The sequence below is a fragment of the Seriola dumerili genome, unplaced genomic scaffold (assembly GCF_002260705.1).
Source record: "Seriola dumerili isolate Sdu_G_001 unplaced genomic scaffold, Sdu_1.0 BDQW01000367.1, whole genome shotgun sequence".
NCBI classification, from domain to species: Eukaryota; Metazoa; Chordata; class Actinopteri; order Carangiformes; family Carangidae; genus Seriola; species Seriola dumerili.
Window position 1 is genome coordinate 1,933,252 of NW_019174622.1, and position 26,237 is coordinate 1,959,488.

A 26,237-nucleotide genomic window follows, 5' to 3' on the forward strand; every position below is an offset into this window, starting at 1 on the left:
GCTGGCCGCCTGGATTTATGTCAGCAATGAAACAAGGCTGCGGGAGATGTCCTCGAACCCTGCAGCCGGCCAGGTGTGAGGTTCACAAACGCACACACACGAGCTGCAACTGTACATACATGAAGGACCTACTTTTTTTGTCTATCTTTGCGGAACCAAGACTTGACCACGGTCACGAGTTGGACTGGCCACAAATTACACTAGTAGGGTTTTGTTTTTCTGCCATGGGTCTGAGGTCTGGGTCAGGAACACCAGTTGTACTCAGTACCTGGTCTGATCACATAATGACTGTGGGAGAAAACATTTCAGGAAGACAGTAGCCTCTGTAAAGGGTTGATGGTTTTAAATGATTAATGTTTGGACTCCACAGATAATAGTGCTGCTAATTGGTTCGCTGAATTTTGGTTTGAGTCTAATTATCTTGGGATCTATTAAAGGTCAGACGAAACTGTGCAGGGTCTCAATCTGAGCGAGTTTCACTATTTGTTCATGACACGTTCAGGTCCAACACTTTACACCACTACTCCAAAACTCTTTCCATAAAACTGACAGGTAAGTGAAGCTGTGGGATCCGTCAGCATCTCTCCTCAACCTTAATTAGCATCATTTCTTTATTGATATTCTCAATATTTGTTTCTGAGAAAATTGTGTTTTTATTGGTGGTTTGGTTTGTAAATATGATCCAGAATCTGTTGAATGTAACAAAAAAAAAAATCATCTATTTTGCTGACGTTTCTTACTTGAAATGCATCTTGGGAGTTGTAGTTGGCTTCTCTCATTCGGTTTTTACGAACACAGGACTGGACTTTGGACAGATAATCTCTGAGGTTCCTCGTCTTTTCTACTGAAGGACGTTCAAGGATGGTCTTCATCGTTGAAAGCTCTGGGTGTGTTCAGAAGAAATCTACGAAAGTGTGTCGTAGATTTTTTTTTGGTAACATTTATCGTCAAGGTCAAGAACGAAAAAAGAAAACAAAAGTTAGCAGCATTCAGCATTCAGCCTGCAGTCCATCTTCAAAACTCACATAGATTATCACTGCGTTTTACAAGTGTCTGCTCAGGTTGCTCGTTTTATTAGTCTGCTTAAAGTCCAGTGCAGCGGAGATGAGCAGGTACATCACACACAAACAAACACACACACACACACACACACACACACACACACACACAGGTCAGTCGTAGCTGCAGCCATTGGGGTTTAATGGACTCTTCATCATCTCCTTAACGTGGTCAGCTGACAGGAATCCAATGGCTGCTCGCGCCCAAACACATTTCCCATTCACTCCAGATAAAACCATGAAATGTAGACTGCCTCCGCCTCGCCTTGAATAAATTCTCTGCTGAGATGCCCCCCCCCACACACACACACACACACACCCCCAACCCCTCGCTCCCATCACGCTGTAACTCTGGAGTGTCTTTAATGGTCTTATTACGGCTTCACTGTGTCCACTCTGGAGGAAGGAGAGCTGGGAATAAAAGACTGGGTCTGAAGCTGAAGCTGTCGGGGAGGGAAGTGCAGAGATGAAGATCACCCAGGCAGCTCCATCAGATTCTAGATATTTTCCATGTCTGTGTCCTTTAACGCACCTTGTTGCTGCACAATCCTTCTATGATATAAGCCTGATCACGTCATGTTGCCATAGACACCTATGTCAACATTGGTACTGTCAGATACTCGTGTTAAAAATAGGGATTTATTGCTGTTGAAAATCATAAAAAAAAAACAAAAAAAAAAACCTAACTTTTTATTAGCCGTGACACAGGAGAGGGTTTTATTGCATGAAGTTCTAAAAATATGTCTCCGCTGTGACGAGTTTGAAAGTTTCAGCCTCAGAGCTGCCACTCAAAACTCGTTATGGATCCCCAAGTCATAAGAAACCTCTGTTAGCATTGAAAACCAAATATTAGAGAGATGTTTTACAGCGCTTCCTAGAGCCGTTATCATTTTTTAAATATTGCTCACAGTGAATGAGCATGTGAACCCCTGAAAGTATTGGTAGGTAAGTAAGGTTTTCATGTTCTTTATATTTATATTTTGACAATTCTACCAACGTGAACATCTGGAATAAAAAAATAAAAAAATGTTTAGACTTGGTACTTGTTTTGTTTCTGGCAGATTATTTATTACATCATGGTGATGAACTCTGATTGGACAGGCACCTTGGTAATTATTAGCCTACGGTTCCACTGGACATTAGGATTGCAACTGTGCAATAATAAAGCCCTGCCAGTTATTACAAGCTCGTTTTATAGTTGGGTTTCCATTTTATTGGTTGATCAAAAATTCCTTTAGACAGACAGACGGACAGACAAACAGACAGATAGATAGATAGATAGATAGATAGATTTTCTTTACTTTGAAAATATGATCCATGTTTTGCCGTTGAGAGTCAGGGCAGAATGGAACCTTTTCCAGCGCACAGCCTGGGAGGATTGCTCCTGGGAAGCTCAATTCAGGGAAAAAATGGCAGTTTTCTCAGTGGGCTCAATTGGCTTGATTACACTTCCTGGGTTCAGAATTGTCCTGCGATCTTTGCAGCATGTAATCACTTTCTCTTTTTTGTTCCATCTCTCGCGTCTGTCTTCAATGAAAAATGGTCCAGCACATAAAAAAAAAAAAGAAAAAAAAAGGGAAATGCTTTAAAAAGTCCTCGCAGGCAGCTCTGAGAAAAGGCACCTCTCCCAAGGGCAAATATTTCAATAGAGGCTTCATAACATCCGAGCTGACCCTGGAGCCAAAAGGCTGTTGCAAGCTACAGGCAGCAGCTCCGGGCTTCTGAGGATCCACAGGATGAAGACGGACGCAGAATAATACCAGCTCTCTGTGAGCAGCTGGAGAGGAAAACATCAAAATAAAAATAAAAAATTGACTCTCATTACAAAACAGTGGAGGCAGGGCGGGTCAGACCTCCTGGAGCGACTGGCAGAGGGCGGCTGATCTCCGAGCACCTTCTCAGTCGTGACCCTGTGATCAAGAGTCTGGTGGAAAGCAGTGGAAGAGCTTTTACTCACAGCGGCTGAAGGTCGGAGCCGTTTCAGTAATGACAGAGAATAAATCAGAGCCGGGAGGAGAAGAAAGATGAGGTCAAAAGGTGCAGTTAAAGTAATCCCAGAGTTCAACTGTAGAGGAAGAGCGCGTCTGAGAGAGAGTTCTGTTTGTCTGATGTTTTTCTAAACTTTCCAATTAATTTCCTGAAGTTTAGCCGTCTGTCTCCCTGAAGGATGAATGTGTTTATATGAAGTCCTTTTTTTATTCACTGAGTTCTTGTTAGATTTAGCTATGGGGGGTGGGGGGGTGGGGGGGTCATGACCCCAGTGATCGCACAAATTCAGGTGTCGGACTCCATCTGTGATGTTCACAACCAGTGAATGAGTTGAGCTCAAAAATGATTTGCCCTGGCGGTTCACGGTTTCTGACCCCACAGCTTCTTAATTTGATGCAGTTTTCTTCCGTTTTTTTTTTTTTTGTGTTTTCATCGTGAGAAAGTAAAACGAAGAGTGATGCTGGGAGTACGGCAGATTAAAGGTGGGAAACCATTAAAGACTTAAAGACTTAATTAAAGACTGGATTATCAGGTCAAAGGTCAGTCACCAGCCCTATAGTGATCAACTGTGAAACAAAACATTAGGACTAAACTAACTACCTGTACAACAGAGGGGGAGGAACTGAGTTTGATTTCATTTTGTTCCAATCGTGAAGTTAAAACTTAGACATGATTTGTTCGTACCACAATTAAACGTAATACTTTCTAAAGTATCATTTCCACCCCCCATACTTCAATTATCAATTATCAGTTTTTTTTAAATAATATATCATTATATTGTTTTATTTTCAAGTATAAAATAAATACAGTATCACAATGTTTGATATCATTAATATATGCAAACTATGTAGATATATTATTTTTTAATAATATAATTATATTGTTGTATTTTATGTTTCATACTACAATAATAAAACATAAGTATTGCATTTCATGTTTCTGGTAGAAGCGATGCTGCCACTAAACAGCAGTTCAAAGTCTTATTTGTCACATGCCGAGGTACAGTGTACATTAAGTTAAAAAGGATAATGAGGTAATGGTCGATTTTAATAACATGCTCCCACACTTTGTTACTGAAAATGCTAAACTCAGAGTGAAGGTGCTGACCCAGGAAAACCAGGCAAACAAAAACTCAGCAGCATCATTTTAGAGAAATAAATTCCTTATAATCGGGTAAGAACTTGTCACTCCTCACTAGATAATCCTTTGGGGTATTTATGACTCAGCATTTGAAAAAAAAAAATAAATTGAGGAAATTCAGATCAAATAAAAAATAACAAATCAAATCAAACTCAGTTTCTTAGTAAGTATTTTGATCTCTACATGTGTTACATCCCGGAGCTAAATGTGTTTTGAGGTTGTAAATGAGACGAAGTATGAACATGGATTTATCGTTGATTGTGATTCTCACCAAAGAGCCGCCGTGACTCTGATCTCAGTCTGACGGAGAAGACGAAGCGTCTCCAGTAAAAATGATTCATATTTGAAGAAGTAGACAAGAAAGAAAAATGAAAATCTTCCTTTTTCACAATGCTGCTCTGTGATCACACAGTCATCCTTGATTTGCCTCTGCAGAATATGAAAGAGAGCGAGCACCGTAATGTGGAGTGGTAATTACTTAGTGAGTGCGTCAAAGCAGACTGGCTGCTGATAGCACATCTCAGACAGAGGAGGGAGGGGGTGAAGACTCTTCCAATTACCTTCCTCTCTCCTCACCTTTCTCCTCCTCCACCCCTCTGCTCACTTCCTCCCCCTGCAGTCTGTTCTGTACGATTATCAGGGGCCAAATTCCTCTGGAATGAGCCCAGACTTAACGGAGTCAATGGGACATAATTGAGGGCAATGAAAGGAGTTTAATTACAATTACAACAAAGTAAAACATCGGCAGGTTGTTGCTGTTATTTTGCGCGGCCCTTGGAAATTACAAGTTGTGTTTATAATGAAGACAAAGTGAGTCTGTGGGTAAATGTACTTGTGTGTGACAGAAAAGAAGAATTGCATGACACAAAAACATAAAAATAAAACACAGGGAAAGTGTAAATTATGGGCGTTTTAACGTTTCAGATGAACACACTAATTCCTGTTTATATTGTCGGACAGCCGAAGGATTAATGAGCGACGTTTAAATCACTATTTTACACTCGTGTCTTTCTGCTCCCGCTGTCGGACGTGGTTTGATCACTGGAGGATTCTTCTCCTCACAGTTCAGGTGAATGGAAGATCCAAAGCAGAGAGAACAAATTGGACTTTGAAATGTAGTCGCCTGATTTCAGACGCATGTAAGTCCCTGCAGAGCGACTATAAGTAACTAACCTTATCAGCCCAGTTATGTTCATTAAAAAAACATCATATGTTGCATTAGTCACCACCTGCCTTCCTCCTGCTGCTGCTGCTTCTCTCCAGAGCAGAGGTGTTAACACGACTCTGATCCTGAGCACCAAGGTGACTCCTGCGTCTCTCCCTCTGGGCTCTCTGCCTGTAAAAGTTTAAATACCTCTGGCCTTGCCCGCTCTCTGCTATAAGCTGTGTACTGTATTTATCAGTACAGTCGGCTGCTCTGCAGTTTCCTCCTGCGCTCCAAAGGGGGGAAAAAACAGCATGAACGCATCGCATGGGTGAGCAGTGCTTATTTTGGAAGCGGAGTTTGATTCGACGGCTGGTCTGAGCGGGTTGCAGCTCACGGGAAAATATGCTGAGGGAATATCAGCTGACCCAGTGACTTACAAACCTCTGCCACAGCAGCAGGCTTTTTATTTAACTCACACCCGCAGCAGCACAGAGTGAGAATCTCTGGATACAATTCCTCATGAAGGATTAAAAAAATTGCCTCAAGATTCTGGATGGATAGGTTCAAAAACTGTTCACTACTATTATTAGCTTCTCATTTACATATTACTTCCAACTCGTCTCTTGAGCTCCAAGTTCTTTTTGTCAAAACGATGCTGCGGCTGCCTGGGAACGCAGATGCAATTACAGATTATTATATAAAATAAAAAAATAAATGATTATATTACTTCACAAAAGTAATTTAACTCTGACAATTATAATGTTGTAGCTAACAAGTAAGTTTAATGGCACCCAGAGAAGTATACATGTAGTCAATAAATGAATTGCTAACATTGTGCAGTTAATGAATAGTACATGTAATTTGTATTAAATGGCGTACAGCATGAAGAACACTAGTAGGACCAAGTCTAATCAAAACAAATAATTATTTAATGCTTTTTCTATAATATTCTTTATGCTTTAAACTAAATTAATTTATGTTATCACCGACTATTATCAGGCAGAAAACGGATTAATGCTATGTGTTATAAGGGTTCCCAGCTTACAGGGTCTGTATCTACATTATATCACATAGACAGGCAAACTGTATGTTCTTTATTTATAAGGCCGCGCTGCAAGAAACTGCCTGGTTACATTTAAATAAAACACTTACAACGTCATGTCCCAGGACATTTTAGCTTTAGCTGTAGCTCGTCTCCTGTTTTCACTGGAACATTTTAAAAGCTTGTACTAATGTATTTACTAACACATGCTTTTCTTAAATGTGAAAATGTATAATGTATTATCTGTGTGTCTATGTACAGTATGAAGTGTATATATGTCTATTTTTTTGTACAGATCCTGATCTCAATGAGACTTCCTGTTCAAATAAAGGCTTAAAATAAATGCAGTGCTGTAGACAGAACACGGCACGTCAGGTACTCCTTCACAAATTAAACACACGGTGATGGTTAGATGTCAGTGTTTCCTCTACATTCATTTAGCAGTGGCCGCCACGCCTTCAAATTTCTGAGCGCAACAGCGGGGGGAGGGGAGGAGAGGGGAGGGAGGGAGTGGGGTGGTTGGGGGATCCTACTGGAGTTAATTACTCGCGAGAGCGCGGCCTTGAAAGTGACATCACGTCAGGCACCAGGTGAGAGTCAGAGAAGTGTAGTCGTGAGGAATAAGGCAGCGAACTACCGGAGTAAAGGTAGACTTATTAGCCAACTCAGTGACGCTAACTTGGGTAAACTAATTGACAGCATTAAGCTAATATCTACACGTCATTATGTATTAACTGCTGACTGCACTGCTGACCCCACTGCTGAAAAAAATCCTAGAGGAAACACTGGATGTTAACAGTAAATCTTGTCGGGCCAAAGTCTTCAAGCGTCCGCTGCATCATGTCAACCGACAGTGGAACAAATGTGAAATGCGATAAACTTAAATACGCATAAAAATTCCACATAGTTTGGTTGATGGCTTTTCAAAAACATTCTCATGCCGCGGTTCGGCCCGCGGCTCATCGGTCACGGCCGTGTTTATCCCGTGTGGATCGAAGGTATTCAAAAATGAATTCATGGAACTATTTCTGGAAACAATCCGCTGTTTTCCAGTCTGTAAGAATTAGTTGTTTTTTTTTGTTTTTTTTTTTAGCTAGAGATAAAATACCCATGAGCAATGCTGCTTAAAAACAAGACTAAATTGGATGTGACATTTCTCTGATTGTCTGTGTGTTACGGCTCTTTGCGCGTTCTCCCATGTGACAAACGTATCTGCAGCCAAAAAATGGGTTGAAGCAAACCACAAAAAATCATTTTTTTAAATGTGATTTGACCCGGCCTATCATCATATTCCCTCTGTTTGTGTTCTCATTTACCGTCTGTCTGCTGGGAGCCAGTAAGCCTGTCTGACTGGACTGTAAATAGCTGTAGAAGCCCATAATGAAGCCAATGATAGCAGTATCATGGATTTCCAATGACCTCAGTTGGGCCAATTAAAGTTATATGCAGGGTATAATTATGTATTTTATTGGTGGGGAAGGAGAGATGGGTTTGGTAATGACATGTGGCAGCTTTATAAGCCAGCACAGACCCTTCATACGTCAAAGGGACGAGGGAGGAGGCGGCGGCTCGTCCTCAGGTCTGATCAGCTCTTTAACAGCTGTTGTTTCACTCGTGTGTGTGTGTGTGTGTGTGTGTTGGACAAACAGGATCATGTGCACAGAGCAGATATTTGACTCAAATCTTTTGTACTTGAAAGAAAAATCTTTTGTGTGACTGTAAGAGCAGAAGCGCTGAATCCCTACAGCAGTTCATATGCAGCGGTGTCCAACCTGTCACCTCTATGGTTAAGGTTTGGTCATGGTTAAAGTTCATGTTACAGGATGCAAACTCTCGTCTCCGGCGTCAAAATCCCGTCAGCGACCTGCTCTCCAGGAGAGAAGCTGTGCATGTTTTTGTGCAACGAGAACGGCCATTACTCCCACAGCCACACAGGGTGGCTTATCTGTCAATTGTAGACTCACGCCGTGTCTCAAATTGCGCATTTCCACACACGCACTTGCTATTTTGAGAGCACAAGTTCACTGTCACTGACAAGTACAGCAACATGCACAGGTTAAGTACGCAGAAGGATGAACTCAAAACGGTCTAAAGGTAGAGAGTGAAACGATGGACGCTTCTCACACCTCGACAGTCGCCATCTTGATTACCTAGCGGAAGGGGAGGGGCCACCGATGACACGTGTGTGTACATTTCAAATGCCCGATACATTTAAATGAAGGCAGCCTCTGCCTGTGTTTTCATTTATCCACACTTAAGGAAAAGCCTTTTAGATAATGCACACAGAAACATGGCACATATCCACGGCTGACCGGATCATTTCCATCGAAGCATTCAAAGCTGGCATTAAATGTTGGGAAGCTTCCTCGACCTTTCAGCGTATCCTTTGATTTACTAACTTAGTTTAGACTGAGTTGTACTCAGGCTTGTGCTTGTGTAAAGTTAAGTCATTGTGCAGGTTCCCCTGTGAGGAACTTGGGAACTTTGACTCATTTTGTTAAAGAACAGCTTATTGTTCTGGAGCCTGTGGTGACATTCAGGGATCTGACTAAAACCTGCAGCAGTGTTTCAGAGATAATACAAAGAAAAAAAAAAAACACAACATTAAAAACAGTGAGAGACATGAGTACACACACTCAGGTGCTACACACAGAAACTTTAAGTCTTGTGGGAACTCGTAGCGCTGCCTGTGTCTGCTGAGGCAGCGGTTGCCAAGGTGTTTGATTAGCCTCGTAGCCCTGAGCGGCCTCATCAAACGGCTGTGGAGATAAATGGAGTAATTGGCAAATCACTGGCTGCTCTCTCCCTCTGTGTTTCCTCTCTGACTCTCTCCCCCACACCTACTCCCAGTGGCGTCTTACTGTTGTTAGTCGCCACAACTAGGCTAACTTGTTCTTCTTCTTTTCCTCCCTTCTGTCACGTCTGTATCCAGAGGGCACAACCTGTATATATATGATCGGCTTTTGGATTGTTATTAAATGTATAAAGTAATTAAAAGAAGAATTGGAACAGTCAAAGCTGCTGTCAGTCAGAATCAAACAGCTAAAAAAAACAGCATCGCAAAGTCCAATAAATATGTTGTAACTTGAATTAAATTTTATAAACTCTTTCTGTTGGATCCTTTTAGCTTTAGCAGCGTTGCATTTTGTACAAAAGTTTTATTTGTGTATTTGTATGCAACTTTAATTTGTGTCAGTAAGGAGTCCTTAGCGTGAAAAAGTGTGAGAACCACTGTTTTAAACAACACACAACACTACTCCTTACCCCCCCCCCCCGCCATCTGTGTCTCCCCCTGGTAAGAGGAGCACTTTGCTGAGGTGGGTGACAGTAATGAACTCTGATTCGGTGAGGCTGGAAAGGATGTAAATGAATGTCGACGAGGATGAAGAGTAATTGCTGACACAGAGGGCTGTGAAAGGTGTGTGCGGGAGAACGTCAGAGAGAGAGAGAGAGAGAGAGAGGTCGAGAGAGACTGGGCACCCAAGGGAGCTCTAATGTGGAAAATGTACGGCCCAATCAAGAGGGAGACACTTCAGATATCTGTTTATCTATTAACGAAATTGAATGGATGGACTGATGAATGGGTGGGCGGGTGGATGAGTGATGGTGAATGAAGGCAGATGGGGACATAATGGTGACTGATGGTAGAAAGGAAACAGGAACGGGAGAAAGAAAAGACGTTTTAAGTGTGAGGGAGGAAAGAAAATGAAAGAAATAAAAAAAAAATATATAGAGAGGAAGGGAAATGAAGGAAAAGGATGTAAGAGAACTGATAAAATTAAAAAGGGAATGAACTGTGAATCAAAGACGAGAACTTTAGTGTTAGTAGACTGGTGCTTAATATCGAGCAGCTTCTGTAATATTTCACGTCTTAATTATGCTCACTGCAAGTTATTTTAGTTCCCTTCCTCCTAATTATCCTGCCGTATGAGTGTACGTACAAAATATAAGGAACAAGTGATGATTAAATCTGTCCATGTTGAGCACGGTCAGCAGATTTCTTTAAACCTAATTAACATGGAGAAGTGTTTTTATAACGGCAGTCAAGGTCTCGCGCTGCAGCCATATTTACTTACACTCATCCTGCTGGCCCGATTCAAGCCAATATTTTATACAACAAACTGTTCAAGGGCTCACTAGTTGGAAAAAATGGCTCCTGACCTCCTGATGGGTCAGAGGTTACAAACCCATGTGTTTAAATAATGAATAAAACCTCTAGAACAATCCCATCTGATGGAGACATAAAAACACAGTCTTGGGTTTGAATATTTACAGGTAAACACCATAAAGCCTGAATAAAGAGGCTTAAAGCTCCATATTTTCTTCTTCTTCTGTGTTTTATTTAAAGCGTTGATCGATAAGAAGATATATTTGTGGTTTTAAGAACCAAAAACCATCTCAGTGTAGTTTTACATCTCCTCTCTCAGGCTTCTCTCTGGAGCTCTAGTAACAACAGGTCTGTGAGCCAATCAGAAGAGAGGAGGCTCTGAGCCTCCTCTGTGGGTCAAAATACACTATCATCTTATTTACGTCATAACAAAGGAAACAGCAAAAGACTGTAAAAGATTGTATATGGTGCCAGACCTCCTAACATGTCATGACATGTGTATCCACTGCATCTTACTGAGTAATCAGTGAAAATATTCCTCAGTCCACAGAGAAATGCACACAGCCTGTATTCAGAAACTGAGCCTTAAAACCAGCCGTCAGGACTTCTGGAACTTTGTGATGTCACAACAAAGCAGTCACCAAGCCCCGCCCACCTGGACCCACCATCCAAACCTTGCAGGATTTGGTTTCTCTGAGTGTTTACACAGGACAAGTGTAAAATACAGGACCTTTAGGCTTAAATCTGTCACTTCCTGTGAGCAGACTACATTTCCCATCAGACTTTGCCTCAAAATTTTATAATCTCAGTTGCTACAGGATTGGTTTTGTTATTGTATCCAGATGCTCTGTTCACGCTTGTATTTGACTTTTTCATAGTGAGCGAATTTTGCCGTCACCGTCCCCTCTGTTCACGCAGAGCCGCCCTCACAGGAAATCATCTGTCTCTGCGGCGGCGGCGTCACTCGGAGACCGACCGGCTGCTGCAGTCAGAACAGCTCTGTCACTTCTTATCTCCTGTCATGAGCACAAAACTCATTTGTCTAAGGACTACATGTCACCTTCTCCCTGCTCAGTCCTGTTGGCAAACATGAGCTCTCCACCATCACACACTTTACCGAGCCTGAATTCTCTCTCTCTCCCTCTGAAAAATCCTCTTCATCCTCTCTTGCTAGTTGTCATCTTACTCCTATCAAACACAAGTACTACCAGCACAGATCTGAGCCCTGCTCCCTTCACTACTGCCTGCTTATAATGCTAATATAAGCATTACATTCTTCTACTTTGCATTTATTCTATGTCAGGTTGACACATCACATCAGCTCACTCGCAGTGTGTGTGCAGTGTGTGTGCAGTGTGCACAGTTTCTATTGGAATGGGTAAAGTAACAAATTCCAGTTGGTAAAATGAGTCATAATTAAATTACACTTTCCTGAAGGAAGGAAAAAAAAAGTAAGAACTATATTTATTCATCACCTTTCGAAGAGCAGAGACAGTTACAAAGTGCTTCACACAGGAGATAAAAAAGACACAGCGCAGTAAAAGAAATAAACCAGAATAAAAACTACGCAAAGGAAAATCTAAACAAGTAGTTCTCGAGCTGCTTTTTAAAGGTGTCTACAGATCCTAAATCCCATGGGAGAAAGTTTAGAAGCCACAACCTCAAAGGTCTCCTTCAACTTTGAAGGTCTCATATTCTACACGTCCTGTGTTTTATTTTGAAGTGTTGATCCATAAGAAGATATATCTGTGGTTCATCTCAGTGTAGTTTTACATCTCCTCTCTCAGGCTTCTCTCTGGAGCTCTAGTAACAACAGGTCGGTGAGCCAATCAGAAGAGAGGAGGCTCTGAGCCTCTCTTCTGATTGGCTGACTGAGTGATCTAATAAAAATATAGCAGATTTCAGGTAAAAACACTCAGAGAAACCAAATCCTGCAAGGTTTGGATGGTGGGTCCAGGTGGGCGGGGCTTTGCAATGTTTCTCAGCTGTAAAAAAACAAGAGCGAATCAGATGCTCAGAGATCCGGAGCCTGGTCCAGTGACACCTGGGTTTATAATGGATGATTTGACCGACGAGACCATCCATTATTTTAGGGATAAAACTAGGAGGGCTAGAAATTATTATAGTTTTTATATTAATGATGTTTAGACAGCTAAATAAACCTGCCAGTTTAGATGTTTTGAGGTTTTAAAGAGACAAAGTTAAGGTTTGACCTTTTCACTTCACTACACAAAGCATCTAAAAGATCCTTGTTGCCAACATCACAAACAACCACGACAACAAAGTCACAACAACAGGTGTGTGTAGCTTTGGAGAAACAAACATCCTCTGATCATCAGAGCCCACTTTGATTTCACATGTTGATTCCTGACAAGCAGTCAGACTTTCCGGACTGCAACCGGTCACTCACCCATCACTCTGAGCCTCTCGGCGCCCACCACCACTTCCTGCTCGTCGGCGGAGAAAAGGAGCTTCCCAGAGGTGGATTTGACTTCAAACATCTTGCCTCGTGCTTTAAATCCACTGGATCCTAAACCGAACACACAGAAAGAGAGGAGACATCAAAGAGGAGCGACTCTGAGCCGGAGACGATTTCTTACTGAATTACTCCAGTATTTGAAAATTTAAAATGCAGCCGAGTGGAAGACATGCAAGGAGTTCTGCAGGACCTGCTGACTTTAGCAATAAGATACTTTCATTTTCTCATACTGTCTGTTCTGTTCAGGTGTCACAACCGTCAAAGATGATGATAAGTGTTACCTAAATAAACAAGTGAAGTAATGAACCAGAGAGCAGGTTTGATGTGTCATTGTATTATAGTACAGCGTGACGTACCACAGACTTTGAACTTTAAACAGGAATAAGATGATGAAACGATGAAAACGAGAGTTAGGGTTAGAGAGAGAGAGAGAGAGAGAGAGAGAGAGAGCAGCGACATTGAACGATGCAGAGTCAAGTGGTAACTCTACGAGTGACCCCCTTCTCACACTGCACGTAACCACCTGATGTAAAGACCCTTTTAACAGCAGACACTTTGGTGTCACAGCAGGAAGTAAGGACAACTGGGCTCCATTCAGGGCGAGCCAGATCCAGGGTCCTGGTATTGTGCATGCTGGCTCACTGGCATGGCTTACTGCACCGACGTTAGCCAGCTAACGCCACCAATACACCAAATGTGGTTGAATATACCAAAATGTGGTTGAATATACCAAAAAAAAATTCTCACAGTGATTCTGTTGGTTTCAGTTGGAAATAAGCTGAAAGAAAAAGAGCCGTCTTTTAATTCTGCAGAGTGATGTTTAATGTTCATTTGAAGGTTGAGGTGGTGTAAGGACCAGACTGGGTGTTTTTGCATGTTTTAGTTATACGTTACATCATGTTACTTCCTTTAAGTATAAACATTTGATGAGAAATGAAAGTATCCTGAGGTTATCCATCAGAATAAACTCCACTCCTCTTTATCTTAAAGTTATATTAGTGCAACTAATTCACTGTGTAACAGAACTGTGAGTTTACAGTATATTGACGTGTGGAGGATGTGCAGTTTCAGCTCTGCCAGTCTCTTGGAAACATCAGCACTGTGACAGTTTATGTACCTGCTTTAATTTCACTAAAGTCTGACTGCATCCAGAAAGCTGCCACAGCAAAAAAACAACAACTTTTGAGTGGTTTGTGAAACTATATCGTCCAGATGTGGCCTGCTGGTGAAAGAGGTTTCCATCATGAAGTGAGTGTATATTTCACTGAAAGTCTGCAGGAAACTTGAGGCTGAAGCTGCCAAAACTGTGAACGGTGTCTCGACAAAGACGAAGCAAGAAAATGTAGACAACTCCCTCCAACTCAAATTGCTTTGTCTCACGCGGCGGCAGAAAACACTCAGCGCCGGGGGTGTCTGATTGACACACGCGCAATTGATTCTGTCACTCTGCATCTGCGATGTGAAGTTCCTCCCAACACCAACAGCCGTTTAGTCATCGCATCTGAGATCTGAGAAAGCTCCGTCCTCCTCCTCCTCCTCCTCCTCCTCCTCTTTGGACCCAGAAGGCAAATGTCAGCACACTGTTTAACGTGAGAGACACTTCCTGTGCATGTTTGCACAAAGTGATTTCCAATTCACCAAAGACGGGCCGTCTCTATTACAGTGTGACAGGTGGAAAATGGGGGAATGTAAAGAAGGAAGTGTGACGGCAGAGTTACGGTGGAGCGATTGAGGCCACTACTGCAACAGTTAAAGAAGAATTTATGACGTACTAATGTTTAATCCAGGAAATGAGGTAACGACTTCTGACAGTTAGAGCAGAGTCTGGGTTCTGACATGAATCTCAGGAGTTGCAAAATGACTAAAATGATTGGAAATAACAAATATGCCACATGGGTTATGATTATTTCCTATTACCTTCCTTTAATCTTTGTTTCAACGTGAAGTTCTGAAGACTTTTACCTCATCAGACCTAAAATAACTATTCAAATAAAACAATCTGTAAATAGAAAATCAATGGTTCCAATAAACCTTCAAAGCCTCATCATACTTTAAAAAAAAAAAGGTAAGTGGCAATAAAATCTCTTCACTGACTAATGGAACATAAAAATCCTGCATGCTGTGCATCTGTTGCAGCTGATGTCGTCAGTGTTGTTAGATTTTTGGTTTGATGTTTCGTTTTTGAGAAATGTGTTATATCAAAAAGAAAACATTAATAAAGTACATGAAAGCAGCTTGTGTTCCTTCTTACCTGTGACGAGTTGTGTGAGCAGCTGGTTGTTGCTGCCCATGATGTTGACGGAGACGTTTCTGGACGACTGCAGGAACAGCGGTCGGCCCTGTGGGGAGATGGGCGGGGTTATTCATTTAGTCTGTGGTGCAATGGTCATTAAACTTTTCAAGTTTTTTTATTTATTTATTTATTTTAAGAATAAGTGAAAGTACTGATGAAGACTGTACTTGTCTGTTGAAGACGAAACAAATGTGCACATACAGAATAAACTTCTATATTGTGTCTATAAGGGCTGCGCTGCCCTCGAGTAACCTCACTGACAAAATGTCTAACTGTAACCTAAACCTGACTTTAACCTTAACCTTGACCAGCACAGTGTGTCTTCAAAAGCACTGTTATCGGCTCATGACAGTTCCTGATCTGCCGCCTCTGTGGTTCAAGTCTTGATACATTCAGGCGACTAAGACGACCTGGTTACACTTCGGAAAAGTTTGAAAAGTTACTTAAATACACACACTTCTCTACAAACTACAACCCGGAGACCTGCGGACGTAGCCGTGTTCCACACATGAACGCTAGAAGACAAGATGGCGACTTCATGACGATGCGTTATTGTAGACAACAGAGTAGCGTGTTGCTGCAGACCTGGAGGCTGCAGCTTCAAGACTTTCAGGTCCACATTTCTAGGACCCTAGTTTTCTTTCTGCCACCACACCGGGAACCCAGTTTGTTCTAAACATGCACATCGAGCAACACTAACCAACTCTCTACGTGGCACTGTGGCGAAAAACTTAGTCAGGGTCCTAGAAAAAGGACTGCAGTCCTGAAAGTCCTGAAACTGCAGCCTGCGGAACTGCAGAAACATATTACTGGCAAATAGAAAAGCTCCTTTGTTTGTTGTTGTTTAGTCTGTAGGTCAAAAGAAACCAGGACAGGAACTCATGCCGCAACCGTCCTTTTTGGTCTTTCTGGTCAACAGCAGACTCATCACCTGATTGGCTCCTGTGTTGACTTGGGGGCTGGGCTTATCAGCTGAACCAGCACAGAAGCAGAAGAGCACATAAACACAGAGAAACCTGCATACGAATGTACGACTTCACACTCAAACACACACAATAACTGTCCGAGTGCAGAGGCTTCAGCCTCCCGCTCTGTTTGATAACTCCCATTTTCCAGAGAGCCCCCGCACCAATCTGAAATGCTCATCACGTCGGACACTCAGCTCTTTCTGTGCCCGACTAATCTTCATGCCTCAGTCAACTTCTTAATTAGAGATAACGGCCTGACCATTGTGCTGCGCTCGCAGCCGAGGAGGGATATGCCTTGTGTGTATATTACTGATAACATTATGGCTCTTGCAAAACTTATTGAAGTTCCCACAGTAAATACAGCAAATGTATGATATACAAGCAAGAAGTTATTACAATAACAATGTGCTGTGAGCTGAATGTACAACTAACAGGAAGTTCGACGGGAGCAGATACATGAAAGGTGTTGCCGTGACGACAATCACATCAACATGAACTTTGGCGTCATTTGAGGCTCAGAGTTTATGCAAGAATTTTTTAATTTTTTTTTTTTTTTACAACCAATATGGCCGTTCATTTTCCTGCCACACAGACCAACTACTGGTCATGTGTTACATGGAAGAGAAATTTTCCGACATTTATTCCGAGCAGACTGTGTCTCACACCAGTGCACAATTACAGAGAGGGCCCAGCTTTTTCGAGTGCCGTTGAGTAACAGAGTTGCTGAAAGCCACCCAACTGGGATCCAACTAAAACTTCCTTAACACTACAGTGAAGCACTTTTCTGATAAAGCTCCACTTTAGGGCCAGCAAATAAAAAAAGAGTGTTAAGTGGAAAGCTGCTGAAAACACAGCAGATAGATGAGAAGAAAATAAGTGACCAGGCGCTCAGACAAGCCGAGGCTCTGTGGAAGCTCAGCACTGCTGTAGGCAACGAGAGCTGACGGACGAGCGGCGGCTCGACGGCGCACTGCTGCATCAGAAAACAAGCCCGACTCATATTTCAGAAAGGGTCATTGTTAAAAACTGGAGTCTCTCTTTTTGTTTCACTTGTTTTTGCAGTGATGTTGCAATTATGTGTTTGCTAAGCTTTGTCTTGAACGTAGCCGTCTGCATCGTGGCACATTACAGCCTCATGGCATGTCCCAGTTAATTGTAGCTCTAACAATGTAAACAAATGACACACTGCGCTCTCATTAGCTCTTATTACCTGCAGCTGTGGTTAAATCAATCATACAGAGGAAGCGGAGGTGTGTGTGTTTTTTTTTTTTTTTTTACTGAATTCAGGTTGTATCCGTGAAAAACATGGAAGCTCATCTGTCGATAAAGAAGTAAACACTTAATCTGTCTCCTTTTCACATTAAAGAGCAGCAGCTGTACTTAGAGTCAACAGTCAAGTGTTGGACCAACATTGTCCACACCAAGAAAAATAACCACGACACATTGTTCACATGACATATAACTTGATGTACAGTGTTACACAGACACTGTTTCTGGCCCTGATTCAGCTTTATGATCGTTTTGGAGGATGTTGTTGAAATGTATTGAATTATACAGAGAAGTTATTTGCCCCTGTCGTTTACCCCTCCCATCCTCACTGATGTAAATGAAGTAGACAAAACAACAGAAACAGAAACAGCTGTCAGTGCAACACAATACAACTCAACAGCAGCTGAAACTACAGCCTCTACAGTTGAATCAGCACCTCTCTAAAACAGTTTCACTATAACCTTCATGTAGGAAGATTCACTGCAGGACTGCATTAGTTTGAGCAGGTTGTTCCTAATAAACTGACACCTGAGTGTATCCGCTGTAGTATAATATGGCCTCGCTGATTCAACTGTACTTAAAACTGCTGAAATTAGCCGGGCTCCGAGCTCGATGAGAGGCATGCTGGGTAGACAGGGGGCTGGTAATGTGATGCTACTCGGCTTGTGTAACTGTGACGTGTTGTTGTTCTCCGCAGCATCAGACTTGAGCTTCAAACCCACCACCACAACCACGGAGTAAAGCGTGAATACATTTCACAGCAGCCTCGCTATCGTTCCATCTCTGCTCACGCTGTTTATCCTGCCACAGTTTCTGGAAACGCCTCAGAGAGGATGCTGCAGGTCTCCTCTGGGGCTGTTTGTGTACAGTACATGCGTTTAGTTTGTTGCTGTGTGGCGCTTCTGATCCCGTCTGCCTCTTCCTCACTAATGCAGCAGACCATATTACTCTCGGCAGGAGGCCTCTCACACAGAGAGGAGCAGGGAAAGGGAAAAAAAACGAGAGAGGGGAGTTAGAGGGGAGACGGGGAGACAAGACGTGAGGATCGGAGTTGGTTATAGAAATATTCATTGGAGGCAGAGCTGCTCCAAACGCTCAGAACCCTCCCTGTTTGAATTAAACCTCAGTAAGCTGAGCCAAAGGACCAATTGTCAGCAGCAGAACATCGGCTCTCTCAGAGAATCCAGCCTGGTCTAATCAAAATATATCTATAGCTTAGTGTCCGGGCTCATTTTGTTAAAGGGCACTGGGTAAAGAGGAGGCTCTGAGCCTCTCCTCTGATTGGCTGATTGTTTTCTGAGTGATCCAATAAAAATAAAGCAGATTTCAAGTAAAAAACACTCAGAGAAACCAAATCCTGCAAGGTTTGGATGGTGGGTCCAGGTGGGCGGGGCTTGGTGACTGCTTTGTTGTGACATCACAAAGTTCCAGAAGTCCTGACGGCTGGTTTTAAGGCTCAGTTTCTGAATACAGGCTGTGTGCATTTCTCTGTGGACTGAGGCTTTGATACTTTCACAGTATTAATATAGAAGCTAGAGCTGATCTATAATCACACTACACATGGACACAGACCTTTACACTGGATGGAACTTCAACAGAGGGATAACTGCAGCGCAGCAGGGTTTTCCTCCGTTTAATTTATTCATTTTGTTCCGTCTGTCTCTCCTCTGCTGGACTGACCACTTCCAATCCCATCACCCTCTCCTCTGCATTACTATTCCTCTCACCCTGTCTGCTAAAGCTACCAGCCATCTATCCTGTTTCTGTCCTCTTGTGTTTATATCTCCCTCTGCTCGACTGTTTTGTATCTTGTCTCTCCTCTTGCCTTTTCATTTTTCTATTCTTTTAGTCTTTTTGGTATTCACGTCCATTCTACATCTCTCAACCAGTATTTTCAGGCAAATATTTAGCTTTTACAGTAGTAGGAGAAATCATTTCTATTTCATGAGCAAAGATGAATAAAACAGCCTGCAGCCATCTGCAGTGTGCTCAACATCCTAGCATTATTATTCTGTATTTTTATTTTGTTGATAATCGATGATCATGAATTGGCTCGCACCAAAACACAACCTGTCTAAACGTGGCGCCACAGATCTGCTGTCATCCATAGCTGTCTCTTCGCCACGTGGTGAGACGGGCACTTCATTTTAATATGAATATTTTACCGTGCCATAATATCACACTGCGAACATGTTGTGCTTGTTTGAGTCGGTGCTGAACTTGGCCGCCTCCTGCGCGTCACCGCCTGTCAAAATACGCTCGCTGGCTTCCTATCTCTCTCATTCTAATTCAGTCCTCCTCCATCTGTCTTTCTGTTTCTGTCTCTATTACTGACTTCTTCTCCTCCGCTCTCATCCCTCATCTCCATCCCCCCATCCTCACTGCGCTCTCCTCGCCACCTCGCTCTCTGCGCTCCCATCCCCATCCCTCATCCTCCCTCTCAGCTTGCGTAAGGTCCTAGACAGCAGAGATAAAGCACGCTGCTCTCTTGCATTATCAAGCTATCCGTCCACTACCTGCACACAGCCATTATTACTGCAAGAGTTGAAGAGACAGAGGGGGAGAGAGCGCCTATCACTTTATCGTGCCCATCTCTCCGTTTCTCTGACATCTCCAAGGCTTGGATCCTCCTCCTGTAGTTGTTAGAAGGAAGGCGGGAAGCTCCTCAGAATGTTAATGTGTAAACAGGACCCACCGGGAGACCTCAGACACACTCTGCAGCAGGATCGGTAAACCCCAACGATTCCCTGCGAGAAAACTGATGCTGAAGTTGTGGCTCCGAGCGGCACGCTGGAGATGGCACGTTAATAACGCTGCCAAGGCTGTTGGCTGTTGTGTTCGTTTTGCTTCCCCCACTGAGACCATCTGGTCTGAAACAGGTGCACCGTTGGGGCTATATGGTGTTTGTCATGATGTTGTGTTTTCTTGTCTTGTTATGATAAGACGTGACATGAAATTACATGGCACAACAAGTCTGGTTATGATACAACATGACACATAATGGCATGACAGAATCGTCTCCTCCCGTTTCATCTCGTCTCTGTATGACACGACACCATACAACACAGCTTGGCAAGTCGCAGCAGAGCTGTGTTTTATTCATCCTGATGAGATGTTTTCACATGAAATGATACGTTCCTCTTGTTTTGTCTTGCAATGTTATGACATTTCTAGTTGTGATGATTTCTAAATATTTTATTCATGCCTTGACATTTGTCACACTGTAACTGCAAAATCTTTCCAAAGACCAGATAGTTTTTGATTTCCATAATACCCCCTTTTTAACTTGATGGGCATAGTCACGCTCCTGAGAGGATGAACTGTTTTGATTTTTGATACTGTACGTCATAATCTCAGTGGTAGATTGATATTTTCTGGGCAATTTCATCCTCCAAAAATGTGCCATCCATCCATCTTCTGCTGCTTGTCCAGAGTCGGGTCGCGGTGGCAGCAAGTCAAGCAAGGAACTCCAGACGTTCATCTCCTCAGCAATGTTTTCCACTTCCTCCTGAGGGATCCTGAGTCGAGTCCAGGCCAGAGGAGAAATGTAGTTTCTCCAGCGTGTTCTGGGTCTGACCTCGGGGGAACAAAAGAGCAGCAGCTCTACTCCTACCTCCCTCCAGATGCCTGAGCTCCTCACCCTGTGTACGGCCCAGCCACCTTACAGAGGAAACTCATTTCCGCTTGAGGAGACCCCCAGGGCCAACTAAGCTCCAAAGGCCTCAACCTTCATCTTTATCAGCCTCCGTCACCGCTGGTGTCCATCAGCGTTCCCAGGCCACCCTCATCACATGTTTGGGTTTACCAGGTCTTGTCCGGCAGCCTCCCCCGCCATTTCATCCAACGCTGCACCAGGTCTTTTCATCCGATTGTCCAAGACATACGGCCTCTGATCCGGTGATATGACCACACATTCAGATTCTCCAGCCCTTAGTCCAAGAAGGCTGGACACTCTGAATTGTTGTTTGAACCTATGGTCACAATCTCTGGGAAATGACCATAAAAACAGGACTGCTGACACAAGTGTTTTACTGGACGGGTATTTGGGCTTGGTCTTTGGACCACGGTGGGGCGCTTGGACTACAGCTCAAAAGAATCGCCACCCTGTGGAGATTTCCTGGACATACTCGACTACGAGGAGACACAATAGCAGAGCCAGAGCACACTAGACAGACTGCATATCCTATCTGACCTGGAAACGCTCCAGTATCCCCCCAGGAGGAGGGGATGGAGAATAGTACATTTTGGCTCCTCGGCTCAGTCTGCTGACACTATAACCTGAGCCAAAATATGAAGCAGAGAATGGATGGATGATTTTCGGCTACCCTTGTGAAAAACTTCGGTTTAGTACCTTACCTTCAACAGAATCTGAATTTAATCCTTTTGTTACAGCAACATTTAGACACTTGATGGAATCAGTGCATGTTGTGAACACAGGCAGAGTGTCAGCTCGTGTAGTTTAATGGGGACTGGGTTTTTTTTTTTTGTCCAAGGTGTAAGATGTTGCCTTCAGGACTCTAATTCACGCTGTCACACTCAAAGTCATTAGACACTCATCTCCTCACACCACTGCACTCTCTCACTTCATACTGAGTGTCGTCATTCACACTGTGTCTCGCAGCTCGCTCTATGTTTCGCTGCTGTGGCTCATCAGCACATGAGAAAGAAGAAATACATTTGGAAGTCATTTACACATTTACAGTTTTGTGTTAATTTGGGAAATGTTACATGACACTGCTTCTGTATATAACACTCACACACCGCTAATGTGATGATTACTTATGCTGGTTTTAACTGTGAGTGCAAAGACTGCGTCAGCCGTGCTAAACATGCTAAACTCCAAACACAAACTGACGAGAGTCAGAGTGGAAACATCACAAATGTTATGCCGTGTAAACTCTGCTGGTCACATTCTTTTCTAATGTGTGTCTGTCTCAAATGAAAAAAATAGCAGGGGTGTGTAGTTGTGAGTGTGTCTTTCCGTGTGTGACTCACCGGTTTGGACTGGATTTCTTTGGCATAGAGGGGTTGGAGGAACTCAGAGTCCCCCTCCAGTTTCAGGCCCTTCTCTGTTATTCTGAGGTTGCCCATGCCGTCCTGCGAGGAACAAAGACACAGTCATGATTAGTTCATACTCTCCTCTCTTTTCAGGGACCATCGCCATCCGTATACGGTTAACACAAATCACTGATTCCAACACCATCGTAGGATTTGTATCTTTCAATAAGATGTTGGAAACTTTCCTTTGCACATTCTGCACTCACTGTCATGTTCATGAAACCAGTTTAGAGACGACTTCAGCTTTGTGACACGGAGCATTATCCTGCTGGAAGTAGCCATTAGAAGATGGTAAACTCAGCAACAACCAGTCCAGCCGTTCTCCTCTGACGCTAGAGACTGTGTGAAAATCTCAGGGAATGCTTTACATTAAGAAGCTCCTGACCTGGATCTGCAATGGTTTGATGCCACGTGATTGGCTGATTGGATAATTGCATGACTAAGCAGGTGTACAGACGTTCCTAACAAAGTGCTCAGTGAGAGTTTGGCCCATTTCCAATCCGGCCTCTACACCCTCCCCTTTACCCACTCTCACTCCGTTTGCACATTTGCATGGAGGGTCCAACACATTAAGTGTCGTTCCAAACTAATGACCCTTAAGTGGGAGAGGGTTACAAAGCCCTCCGACACCGGAGATCACAAACCAGACTCCCAGACCAGTGCAGCATCACTTTGAGTCTGAGTGCCAACTAATGTGAGTTCTGTGTATTTATTTTCAAAGGGTAAGTCATATGATAAAGTCTACATGGGACTTTTCTTATTTGACTCATTTGGAAAAACAAAAACAAAACGAAAAGATGTTAAACAAAAAAGACGCACAGGAGTGAGTTTTTATTTATTTAATTAATCACTTCATTTCACAAGTTATGTAACTATGTAACGAGTGGTTTCTAACACCTACATATTTGTCAATGCTGTGTATAATACCACTTTTACATAAATAACGATTAAATTACAATATCTTTCTGAACTATTTTAGGTAACAATTAATTTCCTGTTTCCATAGTAGAAATGCAAGTGGCGTCCCAAAGCTTGCTGGTGTATTTATACCCCCCCCCCTTCATGAACAGACCCAGGAAGTCCTGCTGTTTGGAGAACAAACTGAAGGTGAATTTAAGTGAAGCTTGACTTATATTTTCCAGATTTTTTTTGTTCTATTTTTAAGACCAACATCAACATGAAGAATGAGTCAGTGCAGAGCTGCTGGGCAAGCCAAGACTCTTCACTCTCGCTTCGTGTATTTCCTGCCAATATGATGCGCAGCCATGAACATGACTCGCTGGCTGTGTCCAACACCTGCCAGTTTATTCCTGACACCAGCAGGTCGATAACAAACACCTGTTATTTATCGATGTGGCGAGTCGGCTGCGTGGGGGAAACATTAAACTTATAATCACGCACATCCGACGGCGTGAGGAAGATGTTACTGTGCTACCAGGTAGAAACTGTGAACACACTCCGTATTACACTCATTAAACCGTCTCCCTCGTTAATCAGCCGCCTTAATCTCTTAATCTTTTTTAATGCGGTGATGGTGGTGGATACTTGACTTCAGCATTAGTATTACAAACCGATTCATTAGCAAGCATGGCGTACATGTTGCATATACAAACAGGAACAATTTTTTTTAAATCGTGAAATACAAAAGAATATGTTGTAGAAAAATTTAAAGATTGATCAATATGCTGCATATTCAGTGTATCTGCAAACTGTGAGCAATGTTTCCATATCAGAGGAGGAACTTTGTGCAAGACTGTGGCTTAATTGTTCAGTGTAATCGTCTCAGCTGAAACAAAACAAATAGTTTTGCAGAGGTGGTTCGAGATGTGATGTGATTTAATTTGCAGGAGATTTCTATCATCTAGTTATGAAGAAGTTAATTCACCTCAATGACCCGAGTTTTATTTTCAGAGTCTTTATGGTAGAAATAACTTATAGCTTCAGCAAGTCATGAGTTAGCTCGTCCACACTTTGTTCTCGGTGTTGTTTACTTTCCCAGACAAGGGACCTGAAGGATCATTTTAGTTTCTGTCTGTGGAGGCCGAGGTCATTTAAACACAGCGAAGCACCAAATGCTTTTGCACGCCGTGTTTTGGTAAATGAAGTTAGTTATTTTAAGGTGACAGCAGGTAATGAATATTATTTCATAAAAAACTGAGGCAAATACATGAAGTGCTGCAGCAGCCCAGAGGCCTGTAAAAGAGCATTTGTGTGACAATCTGTAGTAAAGAGCAAACCAGAGATGCTTCCCTTTACTTCACCAAAAAGACCCCCCTCCCCCCCTGCCCCCCCCCCCCCCCAACATCATCTTATAAAAACAAGACTTGGCAGTCAGTCAGAGGTATTGCAGCAGTGTTACAGCTGCTTCCATTGTCTCAGTGTGTACAGCTGAACAGCAACAGACCAGCAGATATCAACGGGGGATGATAAGAGGAGATTTAGCGAGAGGAGACTGGCTCAGGGGCCGCTTTGATTCAGACACGACTGGCGAGGCTGACGCTTCACTTTCCATCCGATCATTATATATATTATATGAGATCACCTGCTGGATTGTTTCAAAAGATAAGAGGCACCAGCGCGATAGAAGAGTAAGAGAGAGAGAGAGAGAGAGAGAGAAGCCAGCTATCTGCCTATGTGATCTTCTCCCGCAAAGACTTTGTTGTTTTCCCGCCGTCTTTTTGATCCCCCAGGTTCTGACGAGCAAATGGAGATCAAGACACCTTGAAATCCCAAAGTAACTGAGGATGGTTTTCAAGCCTCCTCCATGTAATCCCCCCGCCTCCGCCCCCCCACTGTGTAAAACATATTAAAATTCTGGCACTGTTGTGGCAATGAGAAGGTGGGGTGGAGGGTGAGTCCTGGATGTGTTGTGATTGTGAATTTTCTCCCGGGTGGAAATCAGCAGGCCTGTCAGAGGACGTTACTTAAAGCCAATATCCGACATTTTTATGACGAAAACCGTCTGTAAGAAAGGAGATGTCTGTTTCCCTGCATGGAGCAGAATATTCTTAAACGCAGACCCTCGTAGACAGACTGATCCCTATCAGATACACGTGGTCCCTCTTCACGCAGACACTCTATACAGTGATTCCTCCCGCCGGCTACTTCATATCTCAGTGTGGATTATCACTGAGGATGCATAATAGCCCCAAAATAATGTTTTGCCTCTGTCTGTATCTCTGCCTCTCCATTTCACACATGGAGATAAGTCATAACACACACTTACAAAGAAGTGAAGTTCACAAAATCAGCTCATGTTGACTCTTCAAATGTTGCCTTCAATTTCTTCTTGTCCGTAAAGAAAATAACTGACAGCAGCACAAGTGTTATAATGGAATAATAAGATTCCAATAATGGAGACGTTTAAGTTTTAAGAGCAGTCTCTCTAACGGCCACACTGGTGCCAGTGGAGTGGCGGTTTGCCTCCGGCTCTGGCTGTTGCCGAGGCATGAGGCATGAAAATATATATGATTTTGGACACAGTTTTGGTTCGACTGTTTCCAGGCCACAGAGAGACATGAGGAGACTTGGCGTGGCTGTTTCAGCACCACGGACAGAGACACACTGTGATAACGGAGACTGTGGAGCTGCATCCGAAATCACAACCTGTTTACTGTATCATGCTTCTACACTACATCGCCTTTTTATTTGAGTGTCTGGATTCTGAGCAAAATGTTCTCACTGTA

At 42.9% G+C, this 26,237-nt stretch overlaps 1 protein-coding gene across 2 annotated transcripts in view; it reads right to left on the bottom strand.

The window, feature by feature from the left end:
• Window positions 1-26,237, bottom strand: part of sgcd (sarcoglycan delta) — a 163,031-nt gene that overhangs the window by 39,867 nt on the left and 96,927 nt on the right. For both annotated transcript variants that reach the window (XM_022760871.1, XM_022760870.1), the window contains exons 3-5: window positions 22,489-22,590; window positions 15,215-15,302; window positions 12,895-13,014 (exon numbers count right to left, since the gene is read on the bottom strand). In XM_022760871.1, coding sequence (XP_022616592.1) covers window positions 12,895-13,014; window positions 15,215-15,302; window positions 22,489-22,590 — 310 coding nt within the window. The remainder of the gene's footprint in view (window positions 1-12,894; window positions 13,015-15,214; window positions 15,303-22,488; window positions 22,591-26,237) is intronic.